This window comes from Bubalus bubalis, chromosome 2, assembly GCF_019923935.1.
Source record: "Bubalus bubalis isolate 160015118507 breed Murrah chromosome 2, NDDB_SH_1, whole genome shotgun sequence".
NCBI lineage: Eukaryota > Metazoa > Chordata > Mammalia > Artiodactyla > Bovidae > Bubalus > Bubalus bubalis.
Window position 1 is genome coordinate 38,349,384 of NC_059158.1, and position 17,251 is coordinate 38,366,634.

General features: G+C 40.0%; 1 protein-coding gene across 5 annotated transcripts in view; it reads left to right on the forward strand.

Annotated features, from left to right (window-relative positions):
* Positions 1-17,251, forward strand: part of KIF6 (kinesin family member 6) — a 425,992-nt gene that overhangs the window by 127,480 nt on the left and 281,261 nt on the right. For all 5 annotated transcript variants that reach the window (XM_006074723.4, XM_006074724.4, XM_006074725.4 and 2 more), the window contains exon 6: positions 4,404-4,533. In XM_006074723.4, the coding sequence (XP_006074785.4) occupies positions 4,404-4,533 (130 nt within the window). The remainder of the gene's footprint in view (positions 1-4,403; positions 4,534-17,251) is intronic.

Sequence of the window (17,251 nt, forward strand, 5' to 3'; positions counted from 1 at the left end):
ACAACCTGTGAGATACTTTCAGTTATTTAAAAGAGCCTCATGGATACCCTCCCATTTTTATGAGGCCCCTCTGCTCTTGATATTGATACTCTTCAAAGTCAAGGTGACTAGACAGGGCTCCCTCTTGTCTGTATGGCACCTTCCTGTGATTATTCAAAGGCACCCCTGCCATCTTTTGGAAAATTGTTGTAATATGCTGGTTTTGTTAGAAGACAGTTAACTGCCCCCGACCAGCATGTGTCCTAATAAATCTGCAGGCATAGGATGTGGATTGCAACGTCTTGAACATGGTGCCATTGTGGAGTGCAAGGCCTGTACCAATACGTGGGGCCCTGCAAGTAAAAAAAAAAAAAAAAAAAAAAAAGAAATCACCATAGCAGTATTTGTCTATCACACGAAAGTGAGAAACCAGATTCATTGTAATAACTCCTGGAAAGTCCCTGTTCAGCAAGTTGGTGGTACTGGAATGTCGTGGAGGTGGGATGGAGAGTGGGGAGGGTTCTCCCATTGATGGCTTCCATTATTGGGAACAAGAGCTTGGCCATTGCTCCTTATATGTCTTCCAGTCAGTTAGAAAGCCTAAAAATTCCAACTACTTAGCCAAATGGAAAAGATTCTCTGTTTACAGAGAAAACACAAAGCTTGCTTCTTCCCCATCATTAAACAGGCTGAGTGTACTTAGCAGAACTTTTCCACTTAGGGGTCCAAGTTAAGGCTATCAGGGACTTCTTGCTCAAAATCTAAACATTTTAGAAACATTTTGTAGAGAAAACTATTCACAGGCCCTTTCAAAGAGAATCAAATAAATAGTTTGGGGGGTTTCCATCTTGGAATTAAGATGTTTATTTAAGAAACTCCAATAAAGCCCTCTTTCAAGCTATGAAAATTATAGCCAGAACGGAGTAGTGGACTAAGGATTCAGGAAATAGCTATTGATTTGTGAGAGAGCTGGGGAGTTGGGGGTGGGGGCAGGGAAGGAAGCAACTTAATAAGAAACTTTTGCTAATGGTTCTTATTTCCTCTGACTTTGAAAAATTCTCCACCAACAGCAGAGTTTAAAACATCCTCACCCCCAGATTAACCAATTTAGGTAAGAAGAAGTACCCCCAGCTCAGGCCATGCTTCTCTGAGCAAAGTGTATGAGTGGGTGGGGCTGACACGTGGGTTGTGAGGGTGAGTGCAAAAGGAATTTTCAATAAGAGCAGGCAGGGCAATAAGGGAAAGTCCAAAGCCTCATGCCCAAGGGATTGGGCAGAAACCAGGAAAGAATCTGAGGAGAAGAACTGGCAAGGGAGACCCTGATTGGAGAAAGTTGCACCACAGAAGATTCCAGAAAGATGCCAGAGGCAGAGCCTTCTTATTAAAGGGTGCCCGCAGATGAGCCTGGAGCAGGGAGAGAACCCTGAGAGAAGCCAAACTAAACTAGACACCAACCTGTCTTTTTATTTACTTTTCAAAACCTCAGTGGGCAAAAATAAGCAAATAGTGAGGGAAACAGAACCAGAAAAGAGTCGCTTCTCATCCTTTTGGCTAAGCTCAAGTGAAAAATCAGAAAAGAGTCAGAGAAATTACATGGTGATGAGTTACAAAAGACGACTGAGATTTCTATGCAGAAAAATTGAAGCACATGCAAATTGTGATCAAAGTGACACAGCTGGACAAGCACCCGGAAGTAAATATAGAAGCATAATGCTTCTGCAGGACATTGCAGATCAGAGGCTCTGAGCGATTTAGCCAAATGCTGCTGTTGACATTCCATACTTCCTATATTATGCTTCTACTATTCTTTGTAAATGTAACCTAAATCAGTGAGCCATTCAGGTTATCTAAAAGGTTGAACACTTTTAGAATTCTGTGCATGCTGGTTTTCTGCCCTTTTTTTTTTTTTTTTTAAATTTCAGTGAGGTAATGGTGAGGAGATTATGTATGACATCACATTTAGATTTTTTGGCTCAGTCATGATGTAAACCCTGTGGATGTCCAGGAAGATCCATAATCCCCAGTTGAGCATTAGTTATTGCTGTGGTTAATGGGTGGCTTAGTTTACCCATCAGTGGCATGGTCAGGGAGGTAGAAAAAGGAAACTTCCTGTGGAAGGACAAGCTTTTTAAAATTCACAGGGACCTTGCCTGTTAGTAGATATATGACCCAAAGTGACTTCAACCAGTAAGATGAGTAACTCTCCTCTTTGGGCTTAGGTGGAGCTGGGTGGAAAGTAACTATAAGGAAATCAGAAACCTTCCCATCTGTCCACCTTGTATGGTCATTAAAGATGAACTCAGTAACTCTCAATCTTGGCTGCACGATAGAATCACCTGGAGCCTTTACAGACTCTGGCACCCAGTCCGCACCCATATTTGATTTGAATATTCAAATCAAAATCTTTAAAGAGGACACCTGGTGCTGATGTGTTGTTTGGTTTACGTTCCGAAGACTGGTCCTGTATGCAGCCAGGGTGAGAATGACTGGATTAAAGGAGCCTTTCTGTGCCCAGGGAGTGTGGGCATCCTCCTCTTTGAATCATTTTCTGCTCCCTCATCTCCCCCTTTTCTGATCTTGCACAGGATGGTTCTGTATCTGACTTGGTCTTACAGCATATATTGCAGGTTACTTTGCCTCAGAGTAGAAGAATTTGTTTTCTTCTTCATGTTGAAAAAGACAGAACTCTCCTCTTTTCTCACTTCTGATGTACTGTCTCATCACTCATTTCATGCTTTTATCTTCCTTCCCATATTACTTAACTTCTTTCACCTTTGAGATGCAGAATCTGTAGATTTAGGAGGAATTCTGACTTTTGTATCCCTAGGGATTGCATTTACCAAACCTCAAGCATTTCAGAAGAATCACAGTGGAAATAAAGCTTAAGGAATAAAGAGGGTTCCTAAAAATAGAGCACAATTCATCTATTTCAGTTTAAAAAATGCCTTCATATTTTCCAAGCTTTTTTCTTTAACTCTTAAAGCATTTTTAATAAGCTGACTTATGAGCCTTGTTGAAAAATAAATAAAATACACTTGTTTCCATTAAGGGAAGAGATCTTTTTCCATCTCATTGGTATTATTGAAGGAGACAAAAAGAAGTCCAAAACTTGGCAACAAGCTGCATTATTAGTGACATATTGGTCACAGATGGGCTGGAAAAACTACACTTTCTTCCTGCAATTAGTATTTTAAGTGCCCACAAATTACATATGAAAATCCAGAGAGTCCCCTTACAGAAGGGAAGGCTGAAAACTTATGGGCTTTGCAAAATCTTCACTTTTAAAGTTTTCTAAGTGTGTTTTTGTCAGTAGGTGAGTGACACATGTCCACTTGCTGGTGGTACTTTGAAGGGAGGCATGATGATGATGGCAGGCTAGATGATGCCAGCAGACCTCCTGGCATCATCAGTTCTGCTGTTGTGAGCGAGTGCAGACACCTGGAGAGACACTTGGCAACACTTGTGAATTACAGATTTCCTTTCCTCAACAATTTTAAAAATGATCACGAAGGCAAAACTCAGGAGGTAACAGGGAACTCTCTTTAGTAATTCTGTTGCTTGAATTTGTAGTCCTTTGAAAGACTATTAGGAATTTAGCCAAATTGTGTTCCAGAAGTTGCCAGAAAGTCCTAAGAGGACTCTGAGGAGAGTTTTGACAAGCCAGCTCTTGAGACAGTGTTAAGATTCACATGGGAGGACACAGTGTTGGCACCAAAATGTCTCTTGAGGAGTTTTAATAAATGAATGTAATTCCAAACCTAAGGAGTCAATGGAAGGAAAAGTGATGTTGTAAAAGAAGAAAGGTCAAAAAACATATCTGATGGACATAAAAATAATAATTATAAACTAGGATTTTATTAGAAGACTTCTTGAGAATTTTTAACTCACCTTAATAAGAAAACCAGGGAATAACTCCCAGAGGGATGACAAATGCCTCAATTTTCATCGTGTTTAAATTGGTGAGCTAACCAGTTTGAAATGTCACATAGATTGAAGTAATATGAAATTGAACAAAAGGGAAAAATTAGAAAGAGAAAAATCAGTACCACCTAATGTAAGAAACTGAATTATGACATGGCAAAAAAGAGGCATAGCCAAGCTTCCTGACACAGGTAGAAGGTTGTCCACGGGCATTTTAAATTCAGTAAGAATATGCATTTTCAGATGCTCTGGGGATCTGATGATTCCCAATAAAGCTGCCTTTGAATTAGGAGCTTGTAATGTACTTTTCAGCCCCAAAGCTATTTGGTAGTACTGCCAGGGGAATGTCGGTATTGGATGCTAATCTAGTACTGTCTGATGCCCCGTGTACTTCTTGATTTTATAAATTCAAGGCGTCACACATACGGCCTTCAAAAAGGAAACCTGTAAGAAAGACTTGAAGTTCTTTTCCTTCTCAAAGCTGTTGTTTCCTTTTTCCCTAGGAAAGTGACAGTCCTGGAGGACCCTGATCAGAATATCCACCTGAAAAATTTGTCTCTTCATCAGGCGACCACAGAGGAAGAAGCTCTGAATCTGCTTTTCTTGGGTGACACCAACAGAATGATTGCAGAGGTAATAAGCTTTTCTCTGCAAGCTGTGTTTGCACACTGTAAAATATAATGGAATCTGGGGGACAGCAATGACTTTAAAAATAATCTCATCCAAATCCCATGTTTTAGGAAAAGGAAACCTAGAACCAGAGAATTGAGGAGACTTTCTCGAGGTCTTTTAGCTAGTTAATGAGCAGGGACTAAAATCTAGTCTCTTTTAATTTTGTATTTTTAAATTTTATACAAATTGATTTGCAGCCAGCCCATGACAACTCATCCGAAGTCTTCATTATAGGAATTTTTGCAACTTAAAATTATGTAGCTTATTCTTCCTAACCTCCAGTCATCCATATACTAGCATTTGTTTACCTATCCATGGATTTTCATGGGTTTAGAGAATTAATGAAGAATTTAGAATAACACTTGGAGCATAGGAAGTGCTCTATGCATTTGCAGCTCTTGTTGGCAGATCCAGGAACACTGCCATGGTATGTGATAGAAGTATACCTCAGTGCAATATTGGGGATATTCTTGTGCTAAAAGCTATTTATTGCTAATCTGACATTTACACCTAACTGGTCACCTATATTTTGCCTTGGAACCATAAGCAGGAGACAGGATTAACCCAGATGGGTCATGGGCCTCAACCAGTTACTGATTGGAGATGGAGGGTCACACTGCACTGAAAGGAATTAAGAAGCGCTACTGGTGATTTGGGTGGTGGTAGTGTGGAAACAGGCACTTTCCTTTTCAAACCATGCTCCCTGAGTTCTGTGTTCTACCCTGTCTCTGATGACAAACAACAGAAGAGACAATAAGCTGGGAGGAAAAGTAGTCTGAGAAAGTCTCCCTCAAGTGACTTTCCTTCTGCCCCATTTTCACCCCTTGGAATGTACCACCTTAAATACAAGACAGATAAATGGGAAATCAGGTAATGAAAGCATGACATCTGTCATGTTGACAAGGTGTTGACATCTGTCATGGCTCTGGGCCCTTTGTTTCATTGTTGTTTTACTGGTTCTGCATCAGTACTTTTCAACAGACTAGCTTAAAAATGTTGATTTGAGGTGCCACATATAATATGGATTTAAGGACCCTTAAATTACTATTTTCACTTAGAGAGCTGTGCCTAGTTTTCAATTTCAGAATATTTTCTGTTGTTTACAGTGTTTTGCATTTGTGTATTGTTTCAACATTTTGCCCACGCAGTCATCCATTGTGCTCATTTGTCACAGTAATTGAAGGGACAGGAATAAAGGCAGATTAAGAAGTAGGGAGTGTAATAATGAAAGATTTAACATGTTTCACTAAAAATCCTGCTCCTCCATACATAGTTTAATCAACAGCAAACTGAGAGGTACAGACTGTAAATGGGTCCTGCCCACCAACGGAGTATGAAAAATAAAAATGGGAGATCATAAATGCTCCTGGAAAACATGAGGCGAAACCTACCCCTGCCTCTTTGCTGACCGTCTTCCTAAAGTGACTCATCCCAGAGGAGGCTAGGCCTTGTTCTCACAATTCCATCCCTTCACCTTGAATGGGTCAGGGAGGGCTCCTGGCCCTTGTTCACCATGGCCCCTGTTAACGAATTTGCGCTTTCAAAGTTATGCCTCTAACTTGAGCCAACTGCATCTTCTCAGATTATTGTTGTGTAAAGTTTTGAGGACCTTGAGCTTCCTTTGTATAAGCTCTTCTGTTCTCATCTTACAAAATTCTGACAGTCTTTTCCTATTATTTACCACTGAGTGTTTCACAATAGTACAAATAGCTGAAACCTGGAGAAGTCCAATTCTAATAATGCTGGTTGTGCATTACTTTACAATTTTATTCATTTTTTTTTTTTCCTGTGTGAAGCCTGATTGCTTTTAAACCAAGTCTAATAGGTTTTGGATGTTTCTGTGCTTGCTTTTATTTTTTTCTCTGGTAATAACTACCATGTTCTATCAAGAACCTACTCGGTAGACTTGTCACTGTTGTGGATACTTGTACATATTATTTCTGACTCTCATTTTATAGATGGAAAATAAGGCTCAAAGAGTTAGACTGCTTGCACAAGGTCGCACTGCTAGTAGGTGGCAGAACTTGGCTTCAGCTCCAAGTCTGACCATTTCAGAAGCTTATGTTCTTTCCTTACACCACAATTCATGAGCGCGGTAATCAAATTGACACATGTCAGATTTTTCAAGTGAGGATACATTTCTGAATTATTTAAAAAGCATAGCAAGTATGCAACACTTCAGATTATCTCTTGAATTCATTGAAAGCAAATACATAAAAATATAAACGAAGAATAACTGTCAATCCCTGGAAATACTTTATTATTCAGAGTCTCCAGAGAGGCATGTTTTAGATTACAACTGAGCTGTCAGAATGTAATTTGTCAGCACGCAATGAGCTTACCAGGATAAAAAGAACACACTAATCATTTTTTTTCGGAAGACGAGGTTCCCAATTTCCCATTTACACAGAGAAATCCAGAAGTTTCCATGGTAACCAGAAAACATTTGCAAAACAAAGCCTGAATATGGGGACCAAAGCAAGCATGCTCTTCCCTTTTAAGTTCTCCTACTGAGAGCCAGAATTTTAAGGAAAAGTTATTAAGAGTAGCTTCATCCTTTTCTTATTTTTAGAACCCACTTTTAAATAATTTCTGTAATCCTACCAATGTTTTGAATAAAACCTGATTATGTCCTTGGGGTAGATTTTTTTTTTTTTTCCAAAAGTTGATTTGCTATGCCAAAGAGAATAAATATTGTAAAAGCTGAACTGTTTGTGACCCAACGTCAAAGCCCACCAGTAGCAAGTATGACTTGGTACTTTTTGTCTTAGCACTGAAATGGTGCTCTCAATTAATTAAACCTAATTGGACAAGACATTCTGCATTCGATCCCCCTGCACAGCCCCATTGCTGAGATGATTTGCCCAGCCCCACCCACAGTCTAGAGCACACTGTCCCCACGTGTGGCCCGAGGATAGCTTGTATCAGCATACGCCATGCTAGTCCAAAGACACAGGACCCCATATCTGATGGATGGGTTCATGTTCTCAGCAGTGGAGCCCAGGAATATGCATTTTAGCATTTTAAGTATGCTCAGTCTAAATTTGGGGCAGTTCAGGTTTTACTGTTAAGCAGCTGGTTGAAACCCACTCCCAGAGAAGTATGTGAACAGATCCCTATTCTGTGCCCTTGCCAACACCACAAGATTGGAAAGTTCTGCCAATTTGGTAGTCAAATGAATTTTGTTCTAACTTGCATTTTTGATTACCAAATTCTTTTATACCTTTATTTGCCATCTGTATTTCTGTTTCTGATTATTTCTACTTGCTCTTCTGTCAAGATCCAGGTAAAATCCAGGATTTTTTTTAACTGCATCTTGACAGAAGCTGTCCTAGATTAAAAAAATCAGATGCTCCTTCTAGCAATCTCCATTGGTGAAAGTGCCATTTAAGTATTCATTTTAGGAAGCCATAGTGTTGCTCAAAGTGAATAATTAGACCGCTTGCGGGCTAAGTCACTTCAGTTGTGTCTGACTCTTTGCGACCCATGGACTGTAGCCCTCCATACTCCTTTATCCATGGGATTCGCCAGGCAAGAGTACTGGAGTGGGTTGCCACGCCCTCCTCCAGGGGATCTTCCTGACCGAGGGAGCAAATTCCGGGTCTGCTGCATCTCCAGTGTTGGGAGGCAAGTTCTTTACCACTAGCACCACCTGGGAAGCCCATAATTAAACTAACACGGCATTATTTTACAAGCGACTTTGGAGAAGAGAGTAGTGTCTGGGGATCCTTTCTACCAAAACTCCACAGTACTGTCTTTTGTGCATTAAATTGTCTCACCTTATCTAATTCCCATGTTGGAGTCCTAACCCCTAGTACCTCAGAATATGTAGCCTTATTGAGAGATAGTGTCTTTAGAGAGGTGATCAACTCAAAATGGGGTCATTTGTGTGGGCCCTAATCCAACATCACTGGTACCCTTTGCTACTGTACTGCTAAGTCACTTCAGTCGTGTCCAACTCTGTGCGACCCCATAGACGGCAGCCCACCAGGCTCCCCCGTCCCTGGGATTCTCCAGGCAAGAACACTGGAGTGGGTTGCCATTTCCTTCTCCAGTGCATGAAAGTGAAAAGTGAAACTGAAGTCATTCAGTTGTGTCTGACTCTTAGCAACCTCATGGACTGCAGCCTACCAGGCTCCTCCGTCCATGGGATTTTCCAGGCAAGAGTACTGGAGTGGGGTGCCATTGCCTTCTCCGACTGGTACCCTTATAAAGTAGGAAATTTGGAGACAGACAGATATAGAGGGAGTGTGTCATGTGAACATGAGAACAGTCATCTACAAGCTGAGGAGAAAGGCCTGGGGCGGAGTCCTTCCTCACAGTCCTCAGAAGGAATTACCAGCCCTGCTAACACCTCCGTTTGGGATGTCTAGCCTTCAGAACTGTAAGATCGCAAATTTCTGTTGTTGAAGTTGCCTAAGTTGCCTAGTTTTTGTGCTGGAGAACTAACACAGTGTCCAAATAACCTCGGGTGTAATTTCTTATATGATTGTTACCTGGTGTTGCTCTTTACCTTGATAAATTCAGAAGCAATAATATGCTAAATTCCCACGTGATGCTAGTGGTAAAGCACCCACCTGCCAATGCAGGAGACATAAAGGACGCCGGTTCAACCCCTGGGTTTAAAGACACCCTGGAGGAGGGCATGGCAACCCACTCCAGTATTCTTGCCTGGAGAATCCCATGGACAGGGGAGTCTGGCAGCTACAGTCCATGGGGTCGCAAAGAGCTGGATGCAACTGAAGTGACTTCGCACACACACCCTATGCTAAATATATATAGTATAATGGGCTTCCCAGGTGGCACTAGTGGTAAATAATCTGCATGCCAATGCAGGAGACACAAAGCACATGGGTTTGACCCCTGGGTCAGGAAGATACTCCAGTATTCTTGCCTAGAAAATCCCATGAACAGAGGAGCCTGGGGAGCTACAGTCCATGGGGCTATAAAGAGTTGGAGAAGACTGAGGGACTGCACACATACATATAGTGTAACATTTGGAAAGACACTACAGTTCTCAGCTGGCAACTGTTTAAAACAAGACTATAGTCGTGTTCTGCTGTAGTCTCTCAGCACCTGGCAACTACATAGTTGGTCAGTCATCAATTATTATTTTTTTAATTCACGTGGAGAAGAAGACTTGATGATTTCAGGAGAAAGGACCTGTAATCCCAGGCCCAGAATTGGGGTGATTTTATGGTACACAGTGCCTCTTGGGGAGTACAGAGGATATCACAGATGACTTTGACATTTTAAAATTTAATTTGTGGTGCTTCAACCCTTTTGGAAGAGGTTATTTTCTAAATAACCAGCCTACCAACAGCATTTATGTGATTTGTAAATTATTTTCCCAGGAGCTCTTAAAGGTCTTTCTGCCTAATTCTTTGGTTGAAATTTAAAAAAAAAAAAAAAAGTATACTCAATGTATCTGCATTGTACTGATGTGTTCTGTAAGCTCTCAGACTTTGCATTCCACCAAACTTTTTACTGAGTTGTGTGACCTTGTGGAAGTGCAAAGGCAGTTGGGAGACAGGCTGTGAATGGAGTTAGTAGGTTGGTGCAGATACTGGTACTGAAACAGCCGTCACTGGACACATTGTCTAATAGCATGAGGACAGCACAGGAAGGAAACAGCAGCTTTACTGTGTGATTGTGTTTGTCAACAGCTCTCTAAGCCTCAAGTTCCTTGTGTAGTGTGTGTGAGAAACAAGAGAATTTGGGTTGCAATTAGAGTTCTGGCATCATATTCCACTAGACTATTAGAGAGACACTGAATAAAACAACCTCACAGATTTTTTTTTGAAAGATTTATTAGTTGTATATAATTAGCAAGTGTTCTCCAAGATTTGTAAACCTGGGAAGCACAAAATACTTGACAGGTTAAATCCATCTCACCCTGCTCTTATTATAATAAGAAGAGCATTCGTTTATCATTACGCTCAATAGGCAGCTGGTTCAGTTCAGTTCAGTCGCTCAGTCGTGTCCGACTCTTTGTGACACCATGAACCGCAGCATGCCAGGCCTCCCTGTCCATCACCAACTGCCAGAGTCTACCCAAACCCATGTCCATTGAGTTGGTGATGCCATCCAACCATCTCACCCTCTATCGTCCCCTTCTCCTCCTGCCCTCAATCTTTCCCAGCATCAGGGTCTTTTCAAATGAGTCAGCTCTTCCCATCAGGTGGCCAAAGTATTGGAGTTTCAGCTTCAACATCAGTCCTTCCAGTGAACACTCAGGACTGATCTCCTTTAGGATGGACTGGTTTGATCTCCTTGCGGTCCAAGGGACTCTCAAGAGTCTTCTCCAACACCACAGTTCAAAAGCATCAATTCTTCAGCGCTCAGCTTTCTTTATAGTCCAACTCTTACATCCGTACATGACTACTGGAAAAACCATAGCCTTGACTAGATAGACCTTTGTTGGCAAAGTAATGTCTCTGCTTTTGAACATGCTGTCTAGGTTGGTCATAACTTTCCTTCCAAGGAGTAAGCGTCTTTTAATTTCATGGCTGCAATCACCATCTGCAGTGATTTTGGAGCCCCCAAAAACAAAGTCAGCTACTGTTTCCACTGTTTTCCCATCTATTTGCCATGAAGTGATGGGACCAGATGCCATGATCTTCATTTCCTGAATGTTGAGCTTTAAGCCAACTTTTTCACTCTCCACTTTCACTTTCATCAAGAGGTATTTTAGTTCCTCTTTACTTTCTGCCATAAGGGTGGTGTCATCTGCATATCTGAGGTTATTGATATTTCTCCTGGCAATCCTGATTCCAGCCTGTGCTTCCTCCAGCCCAGCATTTCTCATGATGTACTCTGCAAATAAGTTAAATAAGCAGGGTGACAATATACAGCCTTGATGTACTCCTTTTCCTATTTAGAACCGTCTGTTGTTCCATGTCCAGTTCTAACTGTTGCTTCCTGACCTGCATATAGGTTTCTCAAGAGGCAGGTCAGGTGGTCTGGTATTCCCATCTCTTTCAGAATTTTCCACAGTTTCTTGTGATCCACACAGTCAAAGACTTTGGCATAGTCAATAAAACAGGGACGGCAGAGCCTGGTGGGCTGCCGTCTATGGGGTCGCACAGAGTCGGACACGACTGAAGCGACTTAGCAGCAGCAGCAGCAGATGTTTTTCTGGAACTCGCTTGCTTTTTCCATGATCTAGTGGATGTTGGCAATTTGATCTCTGGTTCCTCTGCCTTTTCTAAAACCAGCTTGAACATCTGGAAGTTCACGGTTCATGTATTGCTGAAGCCTGGCTTGGAGAATTTTGAACATTACTTTACTAGCGTGTGAGATGAGTGCAATTGTGCGGTAGTTTGAGCATTCTTTGGCATTGCCTTTCTTTGGGATTGGAATGAAAACTGACCTTTTCCAGTTCTGTGGCCACTGCTGAGTTTTCCAAATTTGTAGGCATATTGAGTGCAGCACTTTCACAGCATCATCTTTCAGGATTTGAAAGAGCTCAACTGGAATTCCATCACCTCCACTAGCTTTGTTCATAGTGATGCTTCCCAAGGCCCACTTGATTTCGCATTCTAGGATGTCTGGCTCTAGGTGAATGTGAGTGATCACACCATCGTGATTATCTGGGTTGTGAAGATCTTTTTTGTACAGTTCTGTGTATTCTTGGCACATCTTCTTAATATCTTCTGCTTCTGTTAGGTCCATACCATTTCTGTGCTTTATTGAGCCCATCTTTGAATGAAATATTCCCTTGATATCTCTAATTTTCTTGAAGAGATCACTAGCCTTTCCCATTCTATTGTTTTCCTCTATTTCTTTGCTTTGATTGCTGAAGAAGGCTTTCTTATCTCTCCTTGCTAATCTTTGGAACTCTGCATTCAAATGGGAATATCATTCCTTTTCTCCTTGCTTTTTGCTTCCCTTCTTTTCACAGCTATTTGTAAGGCCTCCTCAGACAGCCATTTTGCTTTTTTGCATTTCTTTTCCTTGGGGATGGTCTTGATTCCTGTCTCCTGTATAATGTCATGAACCTCCGTCCATAGTTCATCAGGCACTCTGTCTATCAGATCTAGTCCCTTAAATCTATTTCTCAATTCCACTGTATAGTCATAAGGGATTTGATTTAAGCAGCTAGGAGCCCTAGCAAAAGATGTGTTGACAATTCTAACTTCTTCTCTAACCTACTGAATATATGTTGTTAGGTATAGAAAGAAGGGAACATGAATTTTGAGCCCTTAGTATATCCCAGGCATTTTTCTCCCTCTTTTTTTTTAATATATATGAGAAATATACAGTCATTCTTAACCAGTGATTCTGTCTATAACATCATTTGCATTCTGCTCTCATCTAACCTGATTAATAGTATTGCATGAACCATGAATTTCAAATCTAAAATGTTTATTAAAATAAATGAAGTGGTACAGTGCAGCCATTATTAGAATATTAAAATGTACTTAACCCATATACATAATTAGAGAAACACAATCTTATTGGCTGTAAAAACTTAGCTCCTGAGTTTCTTCTGATCTTTAAAATTCTGATTTCTGATTAAACAGCAGAAAAACAGTAGCCTTTACTCCCTGTTACTAAAACCCACCAACAACAGTGACAAAAAATGAAAAGTAGAAGGGGAAAGCCATCATCAGTGAAATAAGGAAATAGCCGTAACCCCAAACCATGAGGAAATCTGCCAAATATTGTGAAGTTTGAATTACGGCAAGGGAGGGTGCTGAGAGCCAGCACATATATCCTCCAACCTCAGGCAGGATATGGTTTCGCCTTAAAGAAAGGGTCACAATTCTTAAATGCAAATCCAATGATCGTCTGGTTAGAGTGATGAGATCTAAGGACACAGGCAAGTAAGATAGAGAAATGTGATTTAGATATTCATTCTGCACTATAGAAGGTGAGTCCAAAAGAGTTAAAGACAGGCTGTTTTTATGGTTAGTAGTCTAGGCTTATGGCCAAGAAAGATGGCCTTGGTGAGTGGAATTCAGGGAGTTTGTGACTTAAGAAATTTTACCACCCCAGATCTTTTAGTGCAAAAATTTGAGGAAAGTATATGCTCTCAAGGGCTTCCCTGGTAGCTCAGATGGTAAAGGATCCACCTGCAATGCAGGAGACCCAGGTTAGGTCCTTGAGCCAAGAAGATCCCCTGGAGAAGTGAATGGCTACCCACTCCAGTATTCTTGCCTGGAGAATTCCATGAACAGAGGAGCCTGGCAGGCTACAGTCCATGGGTTGCAAAGAGTTGGACATGACTGAGCAACTAAGCGCACACACACTTAAGTAAGTGTGTGCTCTTAAAGTTAAGAATGAAATGTGCAGAGTAAATCTATGTAATAAACAAAGTGAATTTGAACTCTCTAGGAAAAAGATGGACATGCTTAAAGATAAAATTATAAGAAGGAAAATAGCTAAAGATCTTTTCATAAATGTGGAGTGTGATGGGTAAAGCAACATACGTTTGAAGACTGCTTACCTCAGGAAACAAGGTAGTATACTTCATAATCTTAAATATGTTACCTAAATGCAATCTTCGGTTTTAAAAATACCTAAAAATATAGAAAAAATCAAAGAAAAGATTGCAAGACAAGAAGATAAAAGTAAGCTTGAAGTACCTAGAAATGAAAGAGAAGAAAGCCATTATAGAGATGAGAGTCCATTAAAAAGCAAAAAATAAAGAAGAAAAGGAGAAGAAAAACAAGGAAGAAGAGGAAGAGATGGAAAAGGAGAAGAGGAGGAAATGTGGCTGAAAATAATCAGAGAAACAAAGGAGAAACCAACTGTGCATAATTAGAAATCCTGAAGAAAAGAATGAGGGCAACAGGAAAAAAAACATGAATAAAGAATGAGAGAGAGAGAGAGAGAGAAGTTTCCTGAAATCTGGAGTTACTTGAATCTGCAGATGAAAAGGACATGCTGTGTTTCAAATTGAAAGAGCTCTACTCCAAGATAAAATCTACTGAGGCTACTAATTTCCAAAGCTAAATTAGGAACTTTATGAACATCCAGTCAGAAAAATGCAAGCCAACTATGAGTGAATATTAAAAAAAAAAAAAGTTTGTACTTGGACTTTTCCACAGCAATGTTCAATGCCAGAAGACAGTGGAACAAGTTCTAAAGCAAGAATATTGTGTCCCAATAATTTTATACCCAGCCAAATTTTCAAATTGTCCTTAAAAAGCAAAGACATCAGATGAGTAATTTTAAGCATGTGTGAATTCTGGAAGAAAATGAACCCAGTGATCCTTTTTAAAAATTACTTGACAGTCAAGTCTAATCAGTTAAGAGATGAACCAAATTAAAGGATGTGGGAACCCAGAAGCATCACAAAAGGTATGGTGGAAAACATTGAATTTATTTAACTGTAGATGTAAAACTAAGCAACTGTGTAAAGTGAATATTATAAACCTTGAAAATATAAATTAATAGTAGATGAAACGCAAATTTGGAGTTAGAAAATAGAAGAGGGAGTGGTGTTAGAAGTGAGCTGATTTCCTTATATTGCAAAGCAAGAAAGAAGCTGTTGTTTAGTGAATGAGTGGTATCTGACATTTTTGTAACCCCCATGGACTGCAGCCTGCCAGGCTCCTCTGTCCATAGGGCTTCTCAGGCAAGGATTATGGAGTGGGTTACTATTTCTTTCTCCAGGGAATCTTCCCACCGCAACTCAGGGATCAAACCCACATTTTCTGTATTGGCAGGTGGATTCTTTACTGCTGAGCCATGAGGGAAGTCCAAGAAAGGAATAGATGCTGTCTACATATCAACCATATGGTTAAAAAATATAATGACCCAAGTTGTTTAATTCCATGAGCTTTCCTTAATTCTAAAGAGATACTTTTAGAAAAAAGGATATGCGTCTTTTACCATGAAAAAAAATTTTGTTGGAAGGTCATCAGTTCCTTCAGTTTTATTTCCTTTTTCTTCTATTAAATTCAAATAAAATTTAATTTAATAATTTTCAATTAAGAATAGTATGACAACAGTTAGAACTGGGCAAGGAACAACAGACTTGTTCAAAATTGGGAAAAGAGTATATCGTGGCTGTATATTGTCACCCTGCTTATTTAACTTATATGCAGAGTACATCATGAGCAATGATGTACTGGATGAATGAATGCTGGATAAATCACAAGCTGGAATCAAGATTACTGAAAGAATTATCAACCACCTCAGAGATGCAGACAATACCACTCTAATGGCAGAAAGCAAAGAGAAACTAAAATAGCCTCTTGATAAGGGTGAAAGAGGAGAGTGAAAAAGCTGACTTAAAACTCAGCATTCAAAAAACAAAGATCATGGCATCTGGTCCCATCACTTGATGGCTAATAGAAGGGGAAAAAGTAGATGCAGTGACAGATTTTCTTTTTTTGGGATCTAAAATTACTGCAGATGGTGACTGTACCCATGAAATTAAAAGACATTTGCTCCTTGGAAGTAAAGCTGTAACAAACCTAGACAGCATATTAAAAAGCAGAGACATCACTTTGCTGACAAAGGTCCATATAGTCAAAGCTGTGGTTTTTCCAGTAGTCATGTACAGATGTGAGAGTTGGACTATGAAAAGAAGACTGAGTGCCAAAGAATTGATGCTTTTGAATTGTGGTGTTGGAGAAGACTCTTGAGAATCCTTGGACAGCAAAGAGATCAAATCAATTAATTCTCAAGGAAATCAACCATGAATATTCATTGGAAGGACTGATGCTGAAGCTGAGGCTCCAATACTTGGGTACCAACATAAAGAGCCAAGTCATTGGAAAAGATCCTGATGCTGGGAAAGATTGAGGACAGAAGGAGAGGAGGGTGACAGAGTATGAGATGGTTGGATGGCATCATGGACTCAATGAACATGAATCTGATCAAACTCTGGGAGATGGTGAAGGACAGGGAAACCTGGTGTGCTGCAGTCCACGGGGTCGCAAAGAGTTGGACATGACTTGGCAACTGAGCAACAATAACAACATGTGTAGTATGCTTTTTTTTTGGTAAAGTACTCTTATATGTTCTTACATTTGTATACATATATTAAAAATAAATAATTTTTATCAAACTAACATTTTTCGAGGGAGATTTTCATCTTTGTTCTTTTTTGTGTTGTTTAGATTTTTAAAATAATGAGTGTGGTGGGGATTACCAGTGTTTACCAAAACTTCTTGGTTATTCCTTCTGGCACATGCTTCTTTGAAGTTAATAGAGTTCAAGTGCTCTAACCAATGAAATCTGAATGACAGTGGCATGTCAGTTTTAGTCTGAAGCCTGTAAGAATTAATATGAAGTTCTCCTTAATCTGCTCCTCTGTGGCAAACCCTGAAAGCTTCATGTCGGGGTGGTGGCCTTGGAAGATGGCAGCATCCTCACCAGTCTCGAGGGGTCAAGTACATGGAACAGAGTCACCATTTCACAATCCTGGAGAAATAATATGAGCAGGAAAGAAACCTTGTGATTTAAAAATTGTGATTTTTAAGCCTCAGAGATTGTGGTGCTATTTATTAAATTGCTACCATAATCTAACTCAGTCTGTCTTAATGAATGTGTGTCATTTGTACAAAATAATGACTCATTATTCTTCATAAAATTCAAATGTAACATGGCTTTTTCAGTAAGAAAACATATGTGTGTGTAAATATATAATCTATTTTCCAAATGGGTTTGAAGCAAGTTACAATTTCAAAACACATATAAACCAGGTCAAAAAAAATGTCAA